Source organism: Helobdella robusta (genome assembly GCF_000326865.2).
Source record: "Helobdella robusta unplaced genomic scaffold HELROscaffold_78, whole genome shotgun sequence".
Lineage (NCBI taxonomy): Eukaryota > Metazoa > Annelida > Clitellata > Rhynchobdellida > Glossiphoniidae > Helobdella > Helobdella robusta.
Window position 1 is genome coordinate 319,452 of NW_008705446.1, and position 20,487 is coordinate 339,938.

At 32.9% G+C, this 20,487-nt stretch overlaps 2 protein-coding genes across 2 annotated transcripts; both read left to right on the forward strand.

The window, feature by feature from the left end:
* Positions 1-374: 374 nt before the first annotated feature.
* Positions 375-7,755, forward strand: HELRODRAFT_90230 (hypothetical protein; the record flags this gene model as incomplete). The annotated part of the gene is made up of 3 exons (XM_009031716.1): positions 375-476; positions 3,983-4,015; positions 7,492-7,755. Coding segments are annotated over 3 exons (399 nt in total), but the record flags the coding sequence as incomplete, so codon positions are not given.
* Positions 7,756-17,771: 10,016 nt separating this feature from the next.
* HELRODRAFT_181987 (hypothetical protein) lies at positions 17,772-20,487 on the forward strand (the record flags this gene model as incomplete). The annotated part of the gene is made up of 3 exons (XM_009031752.1): positions 17,772-17,784; positions 19,319-19,500; positions 20,071-20,487. 3 exons carry the CDS (start codon positions 17,772-17,774, stop codon positions 20,485-20,487), a joined length of 612 nt encoding a protein of 203 aa, XP_009030000.1.

Here is a 20,487-nt window from a genome sequence, read left to right on the forward strand (position 1 = left end):
AAATTGTGTCTCAATTAAATCATCTTTTAAGAGCAGTATTTAAAAGTATTTAAATACTGATGTTCAGTATTTAGTATTTATATAGTATTTAAATACTCAAAAAATTGCAAAGTATTGGAAAGTGGAAAGTATTTAAATACCTCATGACTGAGTATTTGTCACAACACTGTACACCACACACACACACACACACACACACACCACATACACACTCAAACATTTATGCACATATATACACATACACTGATACACACACACACATTCATAACATAAATACGAGAGCAATCACATACACGCACACTACATTATTAAAAAACACGTACATATCTAAATACAGAAACATATGTCCAGGATGAGCGTGTGTGTTTGTATTTGTGTGTGTGTGTGTGTTTGTATGTGTGTGCGTGTGTGTTTGTATTTGTGTGTGTGTGTGTGTTTGTATGTGTGTGCGTGTGTGTATGTGTGTCAGTGTGTGTGTAGGCGCGCGAGTGCGTGCTTATGTAATATAAAGTCGCACAAACTGTACACACGCATTAATATGATGCTTCAAATAAATGCACTTCCATATAAGAATATGTTTAAGTATATATTTGTATATATATATATATATATATATATGCATATAAGAAATATATAAGAAAAATAGTTTATACAATGATATAGCAGCATAATATGAGGCTAGCGAGATGAGTGCAGATTTTAGAGCCAGCATCCATTTAAAGGGAGGCATGCATGAAAAAACATAAAATGCGCATACAACGCCATAAAAAATAAACTCTATTACAGAGATGCGTTGACGTGTGCCTATCTGTCTGTCAGTCTGTCTGTCTGCCTGTCTGTCTGTCTGCCTCTCTGTCTGTCTGCCTGTCTGTCTGTCTGTCTGTCTCTCTGCCTATGTTCAAGTTTTTGTACATGTGTGTTTATGTGGGCGTATGTTCATATTTTTGCACGTGTGTGTTTGATTGAACGTTTGCTTGTGAACCTATTCAAACACGTTCAAGCTGGCATACATCACTTATTGGAATGAAAGAAAGGAAAAGGAGGAAAGTAAAGAAAAAGAAAAAACGAAGCAGAGAGGGGAAGAATGAGAGAGAGAGAATAATGCATATATATATATATATATATATATATATATATATATATATATATATATATATATATATACATATAATATATATATATATATACATGAATCTTTTGTATACAAAACATAGTTTATGCTGTCACATTAAATAAAATAATAAGCATTTTATCTCGGACCGCTCAATGTTGCGCACATATATTTATGTTGTTGTACTTAAACTTCAATGTACTTTTAATGCCCTCGTTGTACTAACTGACCGATGAATTATTTCGAGTACAATTTAGTTCATCGCTGATACTTAATGATGATGTGTTAGGTGATTTGTACTTGCGCGTGATGTTTGTGTGTTTGTTTGTTTGTTTGTTTGTTTCTTTGTTTGTTGGACGTTGAAGGAGTTTAATGTTGGCGTCGTGTCAGTTTTAATTGTTCATTTCGTGGATCACTAGTTAATTTGTTGTTCACATTTCCACATATTTGTTTCCAGTTTTTTACAGCTAGTTCTCTAAATTTCTGTTCGGACGGTTGCTTTCGGTTTCGAGAATCAAGGCTTCTATTGATAATAATTGCTTTGAAGTTTCTGCATGTTTTGATTTTTCTCATTTAATAAGGAATAAAATGAAATTCTGTAATTTTAATATATCAATTAAAACGTAATTTAAAATTCTTTCCATCATTTAAACATCCGAAGAGGAAACTATTAACAAATTTTAACTCAGCCACAAAAAGCATTAAATGGAAACTCCGAGTGACAAATGTTGGAATGGAATGTGATGATGGTCTGTGGAATGACTGATGGTGGTAGTTACGGATGAATAATGGGAGATTTAATGATGGTGACGGTTCAATCAATTTGATCTTGGGGTAGATGAATAAATCGATCCTCTCAAATAATTACGACGTGAACCATTAGAAAGTGCATTTATATTTTCAACATTCTCTCAACCACATATTCAAAAGAATAAATTTTTAAAATAAATCTTAATAGCCCGACTACACATCATTGTTTGGTTATGTATAGTAGACCTCTGAAAGTTTGAGGTGTTTTTTTTTTGTTTTTTGAATCATTAGCAACTAGCGAACAAATAAAAAAACATTATTGTTGTAATTAATTTACATACGTGAAACTGCTTTTTAAAAAATCTTATTTTTAACCTAAACAGTATTTAACCGGAGTCAGCTAGCCACGAAGAAGAACTTGAACGGGGAAGTGAAAAGAATAAACGCATAATAAAACGAACCAACGAACAAAACGCGAAAATGAGTGAACAAAAACATTGAAAGTTTCATTTAGAAAAAAATGAAAATAATGAATAAACGAATGTCATAAAAATGAATGGGAAATTAATTTTTTAAGTAAATAAAAATTGCAGAATTAATTGAATTATTTTCGGCTGCTGATAAATTTTTGATCAATAGGTGGAGAATGGAACGATGCTCCATCTGCCTCGCCCAAAACAATGGAATAGTTTGAACGAGTGAAATGTTCGTTAAATTAACTGAAGAATTAATGATAAAATCATTGAATAAATAGTCAAAATGATATTAAAATTATGGACAAAACCAAAAAACTAAATAGACGAACTTACGGTGCTGTTTGATGAATTGAACGGATACGGATTGAAAACGTGATTGTCGACTGACGACTGACGAAAGTTTTTATTGCATTTTATTTGATGTTGTGCAGAAAAAATTAACATTTGTTCAACGCATCACAAAATTACACTACACACGTTTTCGTTAAGAAATACGTTTGATAAGTTGGAAATATAAACACTTGAACGAATGAGAAAAAATGGTTGAAATAAGATTGAAATGAAAAACAGCTTGATGAACGGGAGCGAAAGATGGACGGAGGAGTGAATGAATGGACGAATGGACGAATGAAAGAATGAGTGGATGAATGGAGAGTGACTTTTTAAGATCTCACTTCCGGTTTGTTATGTGATCACGTGATGTGGCTCTATATGTATGACGTTATACGGGCGATAATAAAAGAAATTAAAAAGTATACGAGCGTTTCCAAAGAATATAAATCGGTGGGTCGAGCGGTGCAAAGAATAAAAAGCCGATGCATAGAATAAAAAATTAATGCATAGAATAAAAAATTAATGGGCGCGTTAAAATTGAACGCGTAACCAAAAGAGCTCCTCAATACGAGGGCTTGTATTTATGGCTCAGTTTGTTCTCGCGTGCGTGTTCACTTGCTTGCGCGTACGTGTGAATTTGCATCGGTGTGTACGTGCGTGTGTGTGTTTGTGTTTATGTGCGTGTTCGCGTGTTTACTTTCCATTGTATTGCAAGTTGTTTAGTATTTCTTAGCTCTGATTTATAAATATATATAACTACAGGTTTGCGTATATTATAACTTGTTTAATTTGTGTTGCATGTATGTGAGTTTCGCATTTTATTCTGCAGTCTCTGTAAGACTTCATATGCATGAACGTACGTGTCTGCTTGAGCATCTGTGCATGGACATTAATATGGTGCAGGTTGCTGTCTTTGTGTTCTAGTGAGTCTGTGCGTACGTGAACGCATTTGTACGTGTGCGTGTGAGTCTGTGTGCATGTGAACGCTTTTGTACGTGAAGTTCTGTGTGCACTTGAATGCATTTGTACGTGTGCGTCTAAGTGGACGAGTGATGTTTTGGTGCACAAAATATGTTCAAGATCGTTTTGTATGTTGCGAGTATTAATTCTGCGCACAAATGTTTATGCGGGATTTGATGTCTTTGTGTGTATGTTTGTGTGTTTGTTTGTGTGTTTGTCTGAATGTGAATGTGTGGTTTTAATGTGTGTGCTTTACATTGTTTGTGTTTCTTAATATAAATAAAATGTTCAGGTCTCCCAGTTTTTTAAATAGATGAATATTATTATAATAATATATATTAACATGTGTGAGTGTGTGTGTGTGTGTGTGTGTGTGTGTGTGTGTGTGTACATATTTTGCTGAAGTCGATTGAAGCCCAGGTTGTTTCTCCATTTTTTTTCCAAGTTTCTAATCTTCTAATTAGTTTCTTGTTATCGCAATCAAAATCATGGACTAGATTTCCAAGAGTCACTCTTAAAAGATTTTATCTTTCCACGTTTCGATGTCAGCGCATCATCTTCAGGGATGGATCATAGAAATTCAGCTTCCTATTTAAAGATCTAGAATAAAGTGTTACAATAAAGTTGATAGAAGTAAAGTTAGTTTAATGAAGAGTTTTAGACATAAGGAGTTTTTTTTACAATGGTTAATAATAAAACCACAGTTGAAAAAGAAAAGAAACAACTCGTTAATTCGATCTAGTTCAACAAAATATGTATTCAAGAAAATATACTGCAGAAGTGCACGGATATATGTATTTTTACAATATTCTATTAAAATTTTGAATTTTAATAAACTAAACGTTCACCAAAAAACTTTAGTGAAAAAAATCGAAAAAACGAACTACAAACATATTAACGCCAAACATTCGGTAGAATTTATAGAATATTGTAAAAATTATGGTCTATTACCAACATTTACTCGAGGATATATGTATATAAATATACTTACAGTTGTTTTATTTATATGTATTTATATGTTAAACAGGACAATTTCAAAGTAATGTTGAAAAACTTGTTGAATGTCTGATAAAAGTAGAAATGTGGGTGTCAAGCAACGACCTTAAATTAAATCAAGACAAATCGCAGTTTCTACCTATAGGTATCTGGCAACAACTGTCAACAATTAAAATTAATTCCATCGAAAGTGGAAACAGTAAAAAATAGTTTTGTCGAAAACTAGTTTGAGGTTTATTTTCGATTGTAATTTGACATTCAATAATCATATAAAATGTTGTCAAAATCATGTTCTTTTCAGCTTTGCCAGTTATATCGCATTCTAAAGTCTCTGCATCAATCTAGGACACAGACGTTAATACACGCATTCAAACATTCAAGATAAGATTACGGTAAACTATTGCCTCATGGATCGCCTGATCGGCCTATTGCTGGTCTTCAGTCGATTCAAAACAGGGCTGCAAAAATTGTTGCCGATTGTGGAAAATTCGACCAATGGATCTGCATTGGCTCACTGTAAAAAAAAATCATCTATATAATTTGTATATTAATATACAAGACTGTAAATGGGCTTTTGCTGAAATTTTTGACAAATAAAATAACAAATAAACCAGCTCTTTCAATCGAACTTAAGTTGAGATCCGATGACAGCAACTTGCTTTTGGTGCTATTTACCGATCTGCGGATTGCATCAAGAGATATTGCTTTTTCGGGACCAGTTGCTTGGAATGGTCTGCCAAATTGAAAAAAAAAATTGAAAACACATTTATTTTCTTTATAGTAATATCTGTTATTTTAAAATGATTAGAAATATCATTTATTTAATTATGGATAATTGGTTAGTGCTTATCAGAAACTTTTGTTTTCTAAGCGCTTATAAATTTTTTATAATAATGATGATGATGATAATAATAATAATAATAATAATAATAACTGTTCAGTGGCAAATTTAGACAACCTTGGTGTGAGGACCAAAATTTGTAAAATGTTCATTAATTTTGAAATTTGACGGGGGTCCCCTTACATCCGCCATGTACACATTTACTGTATAAATTTGTATACACATATACTGAAATGTTTTACGTTTGAAAAACATAATTGTAGCTCTTTAATTTCAGAGCAAATGTAAATGTACGAACTTTTATTCACTCTTTTCAAACCCATGTAGAGTACGTAAACATTTTCGCAAATATCCAACCATCAACGTGGTTTTGCGCTTCCATAATATTTGCGTAGAAACGTACAAGTTCATTTATACACGGATTATTTAAATTCGGTTTGTTTAAAGAATGCGCTGTGTGATTGCGTGTGTGTTTAGAGGATGAGGTGAGAATGTTCCTGGTCTGCCTACGCGTGTTTGTCAGCTATTTGAGTTGTTCTCTATGCAAACCTGAATCGCACTTAAGTTCCTCTAATGAAAAATCTACGTTGGTCATCGTTGAATGTCAATTTAGTAGGTTTATCAGGTATGAGCCGAAATGATACCAGTCACAGAAGAATCTTGTCCATTAAAATATATCTCCATTGTGTCTGTTTCGTACGAGTATTCAATTTTTCATACATTTTATTAACTCACGTGAAGAGGGAAGCTGTAGGGTCCGATAATATTTGGTCTCGTAAATAGTGCAAAATTAAATCATTTGGAATTATTTTCATTCGACTTTGTAAATTATTTAACTAGTTATTATTGTTGTTGTCGGCATATGTTAGATCAATTTTAATAACTCAATCCATTCATCCTTATAAGAAATTATCGAGCTTCAAAAAATAATTGAAGAAGCAAATTAAATTTAATTAAAAAAACTACGTTTTGCAAAGATGGAAGAACGCATAGCATTCACATTTGCATGAAGGCTAACAAATTTTATAATTAAATATATCATTGAAAATATCTTTGACCTGAAAATAATTTCTCTCAACCAATAGGAACAGCGCGTGCAAACAAGATGAACGAACGAAAACCTTCAGAAAGCATAAAATCATCCATCTGTTGGATGGTTTCATTGCAAATAATCATGAAACAGCTTTGACTGACGACCATCAAATACTTCGCTACATTTCATGGCAGATTTTTTCACGATTTGTCATCAAAAGTTTTAGAATTAAAATAACAACAACACCAATAACAACAACATCATCATCATTAACAACAACAACAACATCATCATTAACAACAACAACAACAACATCATCATCATCATTAACAACACCAACAACAACATCATCATCATCATTAACAACACCAACAACAACAACAACATCATTAACAACAACAACAACATCAACAACAACAACATCGTCATCATTAACAACACCACCAACAACAACAACATCATCATTAACAACAACAACAATAATAATAGTAATAATAATAAAATAATTGCACTAAAAGTAATAAATAGTAGTAATAATCTTTACAAAAATATTAAAATTATCTATCCGATATATGATTAACATTACGTTCCAACTTTCCAAAACAAAGTTTGATCAAGCGATATTTGCTGTTTGTGAACGTTACTCTAATCAGTTCTATTCATATTATTATTCATGCGTCTAACAATTTATTGCTGATAGGAACACGCAGTTTCTTTTGTGTACTCCATCATTTTCTATACTTATTTATGTGTCTGTATATTTGTGCTTCATACAAATGCGCACACACACCCATACACACACACGCACATACACAAACACGCACACACACACGCACATAAACACACACAAACACACACACACACGCATACCCAAGAATAAACATTTGGACGTAGTGTTGCAGGTTGATAGAATCTTATACACACATACAATGCGCTTGTTTATGTTTATGTCTTGTTTATTACGAACGTGATTGAATGCTCAAGTTGAAAGTGTTATAAAAGTAAATGTTCTCACACAATGTGTGCAATGTGCATGTGTGTGTTTGTGTGTGTGTGTCAGTGTGTGTGTGTGTGTGGGTGTGTGCAAATGTATGCTTGGATGTGTTTGCAAATAAGTGTGTGCGTACGGGTTGTGCTGTGCCTTTTGATCAGGTGGTCTTCATATCTGCCTGCATTACCTATCTGGCGTTTTCGTATGCAGGTTTATTGGTTTTGGTTCTCAAGGCTTTTAATAAAAATTTTTTTGAGAAGTTAATAAGGAAAATAATTAAAAATGCACATTGCATCCACACTCATTCAAATGTTCACACCTGCTTACATCTAGAGCCAAGGCTCTAGGTGTTTACTCAAAATTTTACAAAGTTTAAGTTTACAATTTTCTTACACGCTAAATTATTTAGCAATTTTAATAACCTGAAAAAAATCTACAAAACACATTTAAGAGAAACATCTGCCAAAATAAATTAGTGCCTAACAAATGCACAAGGAAGGAGCAGCACTGCACGACTCGCAGCCGATCGGTCGAACAGAACCGACAATTAATTAACACCTCAGTGCATCTCCTACCATGCATGCCCAACAAACGCCATTTACTAATCGTTATGATGAAATTAATAGTAATAATAATAATAGCATTATTATTAATAATATTATTGAAATTAAAAATAATATTTTTAGCAAATTATTCTACCTTATATCTAAATCTCATTTCGACATTTTTCCCCATTTTTTCCACCTGAGTTCGATACCGACATTACAAAACTCGTTCTTTCTTAACCTAACAAAACATTCCTGCTTGATTCTTTGCTGACTCCCTTATTTAAACAAGTTGCTCATATTTTCGCCGAGCTTGCTAATTCTACTTTTAGCAACAGTACATTTCACATGTGTTCCAAAATGCTTAAATCCTAATACTGGCTTATACTCTTCATTTTCGCTTTCTGATTTTAATATTGTGACTTCTATAATTAATTATAAATTATGCATAAAAAAGATCACATTGGTTATATATCTAATAAATTATCAATGAATTTGGAAAGAATTTATCGGTTAAGGTTTAAATTTCCAAACTTTATTTTACTAACTTTATGCAATTCTCATGTCTCGCCTTATTTATCCTATTGTTAACTGTTTATCCATCTGTTACCATAATCTCATTTCATCTCAAGTCTCATTTAAATATTTTAATTTTAAACCAGAATTTTTTTTGCGTATTCTATTTCATCTTTTAAAATCTGATCATATAAGTAATTTCTACAATTTGGCTATCACCCTGAATATAAAGCAATTACATATTTTATCTTCATTGGTTTTTTAATTTTAAGTCATTTAAATTAAACTACTGTTATTCACTATATATTCAGCTATCAGCTTACCATGATCCTCGTTTTAAAATTTTACGCAATAACTAGGATTTTTCTTTGATTAAACCAAGAACTAATTTCCTAATAAATTCAACTTTATCGGTTTCCATTCTTTTTTGGATAGTTTACCAACCACTTAAAAATTCATCTTCACTGGGTATTTTTAAAAACCCTATATTTAAACTTATCTTTGATCGACATTTACCTTAGTATCTTTAGTTTATGTACGTCAAAACTTTCACTTCATATTTCGTTGCATTTATGTATGTATATGTATGTGCGTGCATATATGAATGTAGGTATATATATATATATATATGCATGTACAGGCGGGCGTTGTTTATTTTAGTATCTAAATTTCATTGCAGTTGTTTCAATTTCTGTTTTTCCCTCTTTTTTGTATATTAATACCGTAATTAATTTTGTTTTAGGTGGCCCAACAAGCTGAGCTTTGGTTCTCCTGCTTCTGTTTCCCGAAAATAAAAACCTTTTTGAATTGAATTTGAATTGAAAATGTAGAAAATTTGATTTTATTATATTTTCAAAATGTCGTCCAAACATTTCGAACGAGTGGCAATGAACCAATGCTTTCGACGTTCTAATTTCTGCGTGGTCTAACCTAGTATGGGTAGTTTGAAATGTTCAACCTCTGCATGGCTTTAACAGGTCTGGATTTATTTAGCAGATCCTTATGCAACTTGGTTTGCACTTTGTAAGAACCCTCGCAGGCTAACATGTACTGAGAACTGAATGAGCTTGAAACTGCATGATCTGGTTTTTTATATTGGGTTTTATATATTGAGTTAACCCAAATTGACAAATGGTTTGATATGGTCTAAACTCTAAATTAACTTTGCTAGAAATAATCAAATTAAAAAAAGAGTTATTAAATAAAATTTTAGTGACTCTGAAAAAGATTTTTTTATTATATTGTTTATACCGAAAAGTGAATAGGGAATAAAGCCAAAACAGTGAATGCATGAATCAAATTAATTTGTTTTATCAAACAAACATTTAATATATATATATATATATATATATAATATATATATATATATTTATATATATATATATATATATATATACAATACATTCAATTAAAAATGTTTAACAAATATTTTATTGATCTGCCAAATTTCAGAGTTAAAAGTTAATTTTAAAGTTAAACCTTGAAAATAAATCGTAAATTTTAATAAAGTTTAAAAAATTTTTCTGCAAGGAATTTGAGTTATTTTTATATTTCCAGCAAAAAATTAGACCGACTCAATTAACTGCATAATTTTTAATTAGTTTGTGAATTATGCTCATACCATAGAGCGTACGCGCCAACCAACAACTAGCCAACACCATTGAGAGTGCACTCCATCAAGCTGCAACATGTTGCCGGTCTCCAATAAATTTTTAAATTGTTCGGTGTAAATAATTAATAAAAACAAAATTTGCGCTCCACTTTATGTTTCCAATTTTAAAAGGTTCAGGTCGAGGTCGATCGTGCCCTAATGTGCTCAAAAACATTCACACATACTCACTCACAGACCTGTTCTAGAGAGTTCATAATTTCTTATATATATATCAAATCCATTCCGCTAGATGGTCAAAAAAGCAAGCATTTAGGTGCTGGCATACAAATATGAATGAACATGATGTTTCTTTTTTAAAAATTCATTAAATAATTAGATTAAACTTTATTTAAAAATTTGGCAACTTTCATTTAACCTCAAAATTTTTAAATTCCGAAAAAAGGAAAAATTTTTATGCGATGTAATAATTTCAAAAAGTTTACATATTTGATAACAAAATTTTCAAGTTTTTCCATTAGTACGAAACAACATATATACAACAACATACAAGGCATACACACACATAGTAAAAAAGCACACACACACAGACCGTAGTAGCGACTGGCATTATTGTTACATTAAATAAAATAAATGGAAACATCGAACTTGATTCTAATGTGCGTGTTGTCGATTGTGCATGAATGTGTTTTATATTGCCCATATCAAACTAAATTAGATTTTGAGATTTTATACAGGTTTGCCTGTTAGAGTTTGTGCGTGGGGGAAATATATGTGCTTATGTCTATGAACATATGTGTCTGTATGTGTATGTATCTGCTTTTAAAGTTCAACAAAAGATAGAAAGAAGGAAAGGAAAGAAAAAAGAGAGGCAAAGAGAGAAAGAGAGAGAGGGGGGGATAAAAAAAGAGATTCCGTGTGTTTAACTCTCCATGTGCGTGCATGTTTAACGTGATTGAGAGAAAAACATGTCTGAATTGCAATACACGTGACTATGATTGATGGCAGTTTTATACGTACATAAATTTACTAATATTTGCATGTAAATAAACTTACCGTTATACCATTATATATATATATATGTATATATATATATATATATATATATATATATATATATATGTATATATATATATAATGGTATATAATGGCATATAATGATATATATATATATATATATATATATATATATATATAATGGTATATAATGGTATATTATGATATATAATGATATATATATATATATATATATATATATATCATTATATATATATATATATATATATATAAGATATCCAATAGAAAGTAGGATTTAGGAGTAATTGTGACTGAAAAAAGCGTTTCAATAAAGTTTTAGGATTGAAAGTTTCAAATTGAATCTTCTCTTGCGATTTAGTTAAACACGCGCCCACGACAAAATTTTAAAATTAATATGTTTTACATGAGAATTTTATATTTGAATTAAGGTCTCAGCACAGTTAAACTTCATACGAATTCAAAATTTTCAATATCCTTATATTATAATCAATTAAAGTTTTTATATGGTGACGTCAAATAGTACAATCTGTACGCGAAAATGATTTAAAAAAATTTATCTAACAACTTGATGCAAATTTGACATAATGGTTCATTCATTCATATCTCGATATACATACATAGATAAAGATTTAGCAAGAATACTTCGTCAATCACATAATTACTCTTACATTGCTAAATCGAATAGTTACAAATAAGGCGTCGCGATTGATTAATAATAAAAAAAACATTATTATTAATACAATGATGGTTCAAAATGGTATATGATAAATTAAAACTTGAAAATTGGAAAGTATTAAGAAAACCGAATGCAACGAAAGCTGTAGAACGATTGGGATAATCCGTGAAATGTAAACAACAAAAATAATTTAGACTCCGAAGAACAAACAGTAATAACAACCACGATGTTAAAATGGCGATTTATATAGTTGGTTTGTATATTTATGGCCAGAATTTCAAAAAATTAAGTTTCATATTATAGATGAGATTTGTATTGCAAAAGAATTTGGATTTTCCAATGATAATGTTTTATTACCAAAACTTTTTTACTTTGTTTAAATATTCATATTTATTAGCAACTAATTGTTGAAAGAGGTGAGAATTTATTATTTTATTTCTGGAAATAATTATTTTTGACACTTTTTTTGTTGGCTCAGGGTCTTCATATTTACAAATTTGGGAGCAAACAAATACGTACATCTATCTAATCAATTACAAATTCAGTTACCATTCGAAACCAAATTCATTTATGCTACGCTATTAATTAATTAACTTACTAATTAATTGATTAATTAATTCAACAAAACACAAATTTATGGAATCGGGAGAGATAATTTCAAATCTACAAACATACAAAAAAGGATTGATTGATTCCGGCTGGTTTCTGTTTGTATGTATGAGTCAAACGTATGAAATGATTGCATCAAAATGTTTGAAAGCTGATTCAATTGGATATTAAGCTCTTAGAGCAAAAATAGCACAAAAACTAAAATCAAACTAAAATATTTTATCCGATAGATTTGAAATATTTTTTGTTTTTTCAACATTTTTAACATTTTTTAAACATTTTTGTAATATTTAATATTTTATCCGATAGATTTGAAATATTTTTTGTTTTTTCAACATTTTTAACATTTTTTAAACATTTTTGTAATATTTAATATTTTATCCGATATATTTGAAATATTTTTTGTCTTTTTAACATTTTTTTTCACCGATAATTCAATCGTTTCCTCAACTATCGCCGTTTGTGCTTCTGCTTGACTGCTTCAGTAGTTATTTTTCTCATCACTGGCACATTTGTCATCATCATTTACCTCACTTTCATCATCATTCCATCATCACCCTTGTCTTTCATATCACCATCATCGCCACCATCATCGCCACCATCATCGCCACCATCGTCATCCTCGTTGATTTCGTCCTTATCATCCTAACCATTTTCGTCCGATGAGAATTCATATTTGAAAAAAAATTCTAAAAATTGCGCGCTATGCTTAATTCGAGTCATAAAAAAGCGCATTACATCGTAAATATTTTACGATTCATAACGACATAAACATGCGACATGTTTGCCTCTGTGTGTGTATGTGATGTGCGTGTGTGTGATTTTTTGGTTGTGTATGTCTGTGTGATTTTGTGGTTGTTTATATGTGATTTTTTAGTTGTGTGTGTGTGTGACGTGTGTTTATGAGTTTGTGTTTTAGACAAGTGTTTATGTGCGTGCCAATTTCTTTGGGTATATAGAGTATGTGTTTGTGTGTACAGTATAGAATTTGTATGTGTGTTCATATGTGTTCCTGTTTGTGTTTTTTTTGCGAGTACATTGTTTTTTGTGGTTGTGTGTTTGTGATGTGTATGTATTTTGTCTGTGTGCGTGTATGTGTTTACTTGTGTTTGTAGGTTCACAGATGTTTTTATGCTTTGTGAATGTTTATGTTCTGTGTTTATAATCTCGCTTCTTTGCCAGCCTACTTCTTTGTGTTAGTGTGTTGGTGTGTTTTGTCATAATTTTTTATTAATGTTCATGCAGATCACGAATTATATATATATATATATATATATATGTGTGTGTGTGTGTGTGTGTGTGTGTGTGTGTGTGTGTATGTGTGCGTGTGTAAGTATAACTGTGTTGGCAATGTTTTTGTTTCTCAGTTCAGTTCATGATGCTTAGTTCAATGAAAGAATTAAAAGTTCATTATAAGTATGTTTCTTGGCAAATGTATGGGCGGTTGGCGTCAAAGCAGGCATTCGATCTAAAGTTCGTTATCTGTAGTTTTTTTTTCAACTTAATCTTCAAATAAAAACTGATACATGAGAAAAAATTGATTAACTTAAATAAAATTAAAAATAATTCATTAAATTGTGCGACATCACAAGTTTTTGGATGACATTATTTAAAAAAAATTGTCAAATGATAACATAAACGTTTGAATGATGTGAAGTCATTGGTGCATATTGTATTGTAATTACTAAACATATGCATGTGCATACACGTAAGTCTGTGAATATAAATAAGTTTATGCGCATGTAAGTATAAGCATATAAAATACAGGATCCAATCAAATCCATAGACTTATATATTTTACGACCAATATATAGAATCATATAAATGCATAATTTATTTTTATATAATGTTGGTTTTTGTCTGATTGCAAACGTGTTTTTAGCGCCGACTTCCTGGAAGTATTTGAATATTTTGCATTATTCATCTCATTAGCGATCGTTTATGCTGGGTCTACCTACCTTAGTATGCCTACATTTGTCTCTACCTCTCTCTTTCTCATTCTTCTCTCTCTCTCTCTCTCTCTCTCTCTATCTCTCTTTCTTATCAACTTCTTTCTTCTTCTATCTTTCTCTAAGGTTCTCCTTGCCATTTTAAAATCTGTGCACCTGTCCTGGTTGATGCCTTTTCTACTTCGATACAACAATTGAAATTGTTTTTGCAGTTTGATAGTATATATATGAAAAGTTTTTTCATCAAAGTCTGCATCATGTAAACATTTGTGGGATAAAATTTTAGTTAAGGCACTGTCAGTCAACCATGGCACATGCTTATACTTTTTTAAACAATAAACAAACTTGAACTCCTAGTGTAACTCCATATAAATGACACCTCTCCCTATAAATGAAATCAAACCTGATTAAACAGCGTTTTATTTTTACGAAATTACGATGTCTCTTGCTAGTTGCTAACCAAGCAACAAAACTTTTTCATTCGCTAGAGTAAATTTTACGTATGCCGCCATGTTTTCGTTGAATGAACCTTTGCTATGGAGGTAAACTTCATTAATTCAATTTATTTATATATTTACTCATAGATTTTAATTATATATCTGCAACAAATTGTTGACAACAATGAAAACGTATGTTCACCTTATTCCATAAGATTGTTAATTTTACTTCGTAGCAAATAAGTCTCATTATATTTAACAACAAGATCTTTTGATACTTAGCCAACGTTTTGAGGTGAATGTCGACTCACTGAATAGAGGTTTATGATTTGTGTGTGTGTGTGTGTGTGTGTATGTGCGTGTGTGTGAGTGTGTGTGTGGCAGCACAAACACACAAACCAAGTTGGCATCATTTTTCTGCCGTTGAAATGATATTAAGCATTATTTTTGTGCTAAAACAATGTAAAATTAAGACCCTTTAACATTTCAGAATATTATTTTCACAACAAAGCATGTGTTGTTAACAATATGCAAAACTAACGAAACGCATCTAGCGGACACACATAACAACTTAAACATCAAACATCCCAGGCTTTGTGTAACCAGCATCTAGTTAAAAAGAAATATTCCGTCCCTACAAACCCGCGGACGCACAGAAACCAAAACACACGAAAACAAAATAACACAGACGCGCGCACAAAAAAAAACATAAAGAAACGCACACCCACACATACATACACACATACACATATGCACACATTCACAAAAATAATCACTGACACAATCTCACTGATACAAACGCAGACACACACATACACACACACATACACACAAACGCATACACACAAACACATATGCACACACACACACATACACAGAGGTAGAAACATAGCGGCACACAGAGCAGGCGTAGTTATTATTTTGTTGAAGTTGACATGCGAAGCTGCACTAGCGGAAAGAACAAAGAACAATAAAAAACGTCCTCACAGCATCGTTTGCACGAACGCACGTGAACTCCTCCTCGTTGTTTGCATCCTCCTCTCTCGCTTCCTTTTTGTCTTCCATTTTAATATTTACCTTCAATTGTTTTTATACTTTTACGTCCCATGCAATTTAGGGACATTTTTTAACAGCATTTTGCGACTTCTTTCAACGTTTCTTACATTGTTTTTCGATCCCGATCTGATTGTTGTTTCCGACTGAGCTGGTTTTGTGCAGTGTTGCATTCAAGTTGTCGTGTTCCATGCAGAGTTGTTCAATACTGAGACTTCTCCAAGCATGAACAAGTGGAGATAGAAATATTTCAGCATAATTTTGTTAACATATGAACTAAATTTTAATTAATTTATGAACCAATAAATTAAAATCTCCTCGTGTAGGGGCACATCTCAAAAAAATATTACGAATCAAAAAACAGATTTCACAGTTCTGCACTGAAATGCAAATCACGGCTCACGATGAAATATTTAATAAATTTTCAATGAATTGTGGATTATTAACGTCAATGAATTTGCATCTGATGCAAGCAACAAACATTGCTGCTACTGCTGCTACTGCTACTGCTGCTACTACTACTGCTGCAATATATATATATTTATATATACTCATATCAAAGTTCATTTTACAGAGTTGCACATGATATGATGATGATATGACAAGATAGTGAAGTAAGGGCGTGAAAAGTGACAATGCGATGACGTCATAAACCTGTGTTTCACGCAGAGTTTGGTGCCATGGCATCCAAACTCTGCGTGAAATTTCCCCCATATTGACATTTATTTTCAAAAACAAAACGATTTCAATAAATTTGGTGACTATTTGTTTTTAATTATTCTATAATTTTTTGTTTAATGAGTCTTCCATTGAAACCGGTGTTTTTAACAAATGACATGTATGTCGGTGGAAGTTTTTTGAAAAAAGTTGAATAATTTGAATAATTTGAATAATTTGAATAATTTTTCAGTCAATGATGATTAGATGGCTCTCCCTTGTTACCCCCCTCATGTAAAATACATTGGACCAAGATCTCAACATCATGTTGCTTGATGTTCTGTGAAGATTGGTGCAAGTTGGGACTGAATTGTCGATCCTGAGTTTGATTGGCTCGGCTGAAATGTTCACTTTTCACGAACATCAAATCTCGAGACCGCCAGCACAAAGGACAGGTGCAAGCAAACATCAACTAATTAACACATATCAATTAATATAACATGCACGCACGCACACCCACGCACACACACGCACACACACACACACAAACACTCAGGTCGTCACTAAATATTCAATAATTATTTACGTAAAGTTGAATTCCAGATTATCCAAAAACATTCCAAAGTGTACAAACACAAAATTCACAAAACTTTTCATGTATACACTTTACCAAATGATGTTTGAAGAAAGAACAAACGAGTTTAAAAAATGGCAACCGATTATCTCACAGACACACACAACCGCACGCACGCACACAAAATAACGTCAACATGATACACACACACCACACACACACACATAAATACATACACACGCACGCAGACTCACACACATACATACACACACGCACATACATACACACACAACACAACAACACACTCATTCAGTAAAACACACATCCACATTGTTCAATAGCCACACATGTTAACATATTAAACGTTAAAATAACAATTAAAATGAATGTATGCTCTACAAACATTAAACTGGCCTACTTAACTTAAAACATTAATCCACTCGTCTGTCTGTCTGTTTGTCTGTCTGTCTGCCTGCCTGTGCTATTTCTTAAATTTAAATGCAATTAATTAACATACTATTCAATGGGTGAATAAGAAATATTTCAATATATAAAACGAAAGAGTAACATAAATATAACCAATCACACATACACACACCAAGTAGATACAATCACACATGCACATACCAAGTAGATGCAATCACACACACACACCAAGTAGATACATTCACACATACACACACCAAGTAGATACAATCACACATACACACAACACACACCAAATAGATACAATCACGCATAAACACACCAAGTAGATATAATCACACACACACACACACACACACACATACACACACCAAGTAGACACAATCACACAAACACACATATCAAGTAGATATAATCACACATACACACATAAATACAACCAGGCATTTTCGTATTAATAAAACATCACCAGCACATCATCACTTTTATTTAAACGAGGTACACATTTGAAATGCACAGTACAGATGAACCACTAAATGACACATAAAATTCACAAGTGGACAAACAGAAATGTTCTATGAGAAGAATATATTTTATATCTTTTGATGGCGTTCAACTCCGCAGCAGCTAACAGCAAGCACATGTGAAACAAACCCCACGCACACATATACAAAACAAATAAAACACACACAGCAACACGCACACATAGTTATTCAAGTAATACACAAAAACTGCACTAGCAAAGTACATGTAATTCACATAAAACAAACACATGTATATGGTTTGATGCAGAAACATTTCACGCACATATATACATACATACGTATACATACGTATACATACATACATACATACATACATACATACATACATACATACATACACACATACATACATACATACATGCATACATACATACATACATACATGCATGCATACATACATACATACATGCATGCATACATACATACATACATACATACATACATACATACATACATACATACATACATACATACATACATACATACATACATACATACATACATACATACATGCATACATACATACATACATACATACATACATACATACATGCATACATACATACATACATACATGCATACATACATACATACATACATACATACATACATACATACATACATACATACATACATACATACATACGTTCGAAAATTGGTTACAGACCTCCCCAATCAATGGGGATTCCTAAAAATCGATTTTAAAAATGCCTTCAACGCTATGAGAAGAGATTCAATGCTGGAGGCCGTCAAATGTTTCTGCCCCAGAATATATAATTTCTGCCATTCTGCTTGCGGCCTCGCTTCTTCGCTTGGCTATCACACCTGGGTGGTTGAATCGTCCGAGGGCGTGCAACAGGGTGATCCACTGGGACCTCTTCTATTTGCATTGACCCTGCATCCCTTGTTGGAAAAACTGTCGTCCGTTTTCATTTGTGGCTACCTGGACGACATTAGCATTGCTTCAAAAAGCTAAACACTGGCCGAAAACTAAAAATTTTTGAAAAACGAAGCCAACACCATTGGGCTAGAGTTAAACACCAATAAATGTGAACTCTATTTTAAAGATTCACTACATTTGCCACCGGTGTTGGCGGACGTACCCATTGTTCAAAAATCAAATTTAAGTCTTTTGGGCACACCCTTGTTCGAGGGCGACTCCCAAATTAAATTTTTTTATTAAAAGTTTTCAGAACTCAAGTTCGCCCTCGACCGAGTGTCTCATCTTTCCGCCCACGACGCCCTGACTATTGTCCGAAGCGCCCTCAGTTTGCCCAAAATGATGTATTTTCTTCGTACATCCAGCTACATTAACCCATCGTTGTTGGGCAGATTTGATGATGCTTTGCGTACCGCCTTGTCAGCCATTTGCAATGTTCATTTGACTGACAGTGGCTGGTTCCAGGCTCAGCTGCCGGTGCGGTATGGTGGTCTGGGGTTACTCAGTGTGGTTCAGTTGGCACCAATCGTCTATAAATCTTCTGCCGCTGCCACTCTTGACCTCCAGTCCGCCTTGCTTTGCCGATTTTGTTGTTGCTGTGACATCCCACCTCTGCCGACCACACCTGAAAGCCCTTCACAAGCTCAAATTTTAGATGAGCAATATAAGAAGACTTTTCATGAACTTCTGTTTTCTGGTGTCGGTGCTTCTTCCTCCGCCCGCTTATTGGCTGCAACTAGTGATGTTAGTTGTGGTTGGTTGAGGTCGTGGCCCAACACTTCCGTAGGCACCAGACTCGATGACGAGTCTGTTAGATTTGCCCTTGGTTTCAGACTTGGCCTAAGTATACAAAATAAATATCCGTGTCGTTGCGGCGCGGAGGCGGACGAATTTGGTCATCATGGTTTGGTTTGCCGTTTAGGTGGAGGCCGTCAACTTCGTCATTCAGCTTTGAATGATTACATTTGCCGGCTTTTTCCTAAAGCTTCTATTCCTGTTTTGAAGGAACCATCTGGCATTTCAGTGCAAGATGGCAAGCGACCAGACGGTTGTACTCTTACTCCCTGGAGAGCTGGTAGATGTTTGGCTTGGGATGTTACGGTTCCTGGTACCTTGGCCGAGCGCTACGTTCACCTTACCAGCAAAGAATGTGGTTTGGCTGCAATCAGGGCATCGGACGAAAAAATTAAAAAATATGAACACGCCCTGCCTTCCTTAGATTTTTTGCCAATATGTATCGAGGTCCTTGGACCCATGGACCCCAATACTTCAAAATTTATTAAAACATTGTGTAAAATGATTGGTATTCGGTCAGGTGACAACAGAGAGTTCTTTTTTGCAATAAACCACATCTCGTGTTTGTTGCAGCGATTTCTGCATGTTTGTGTGTCGGAAAATATTAATTTAAACGCCGACGTGTGA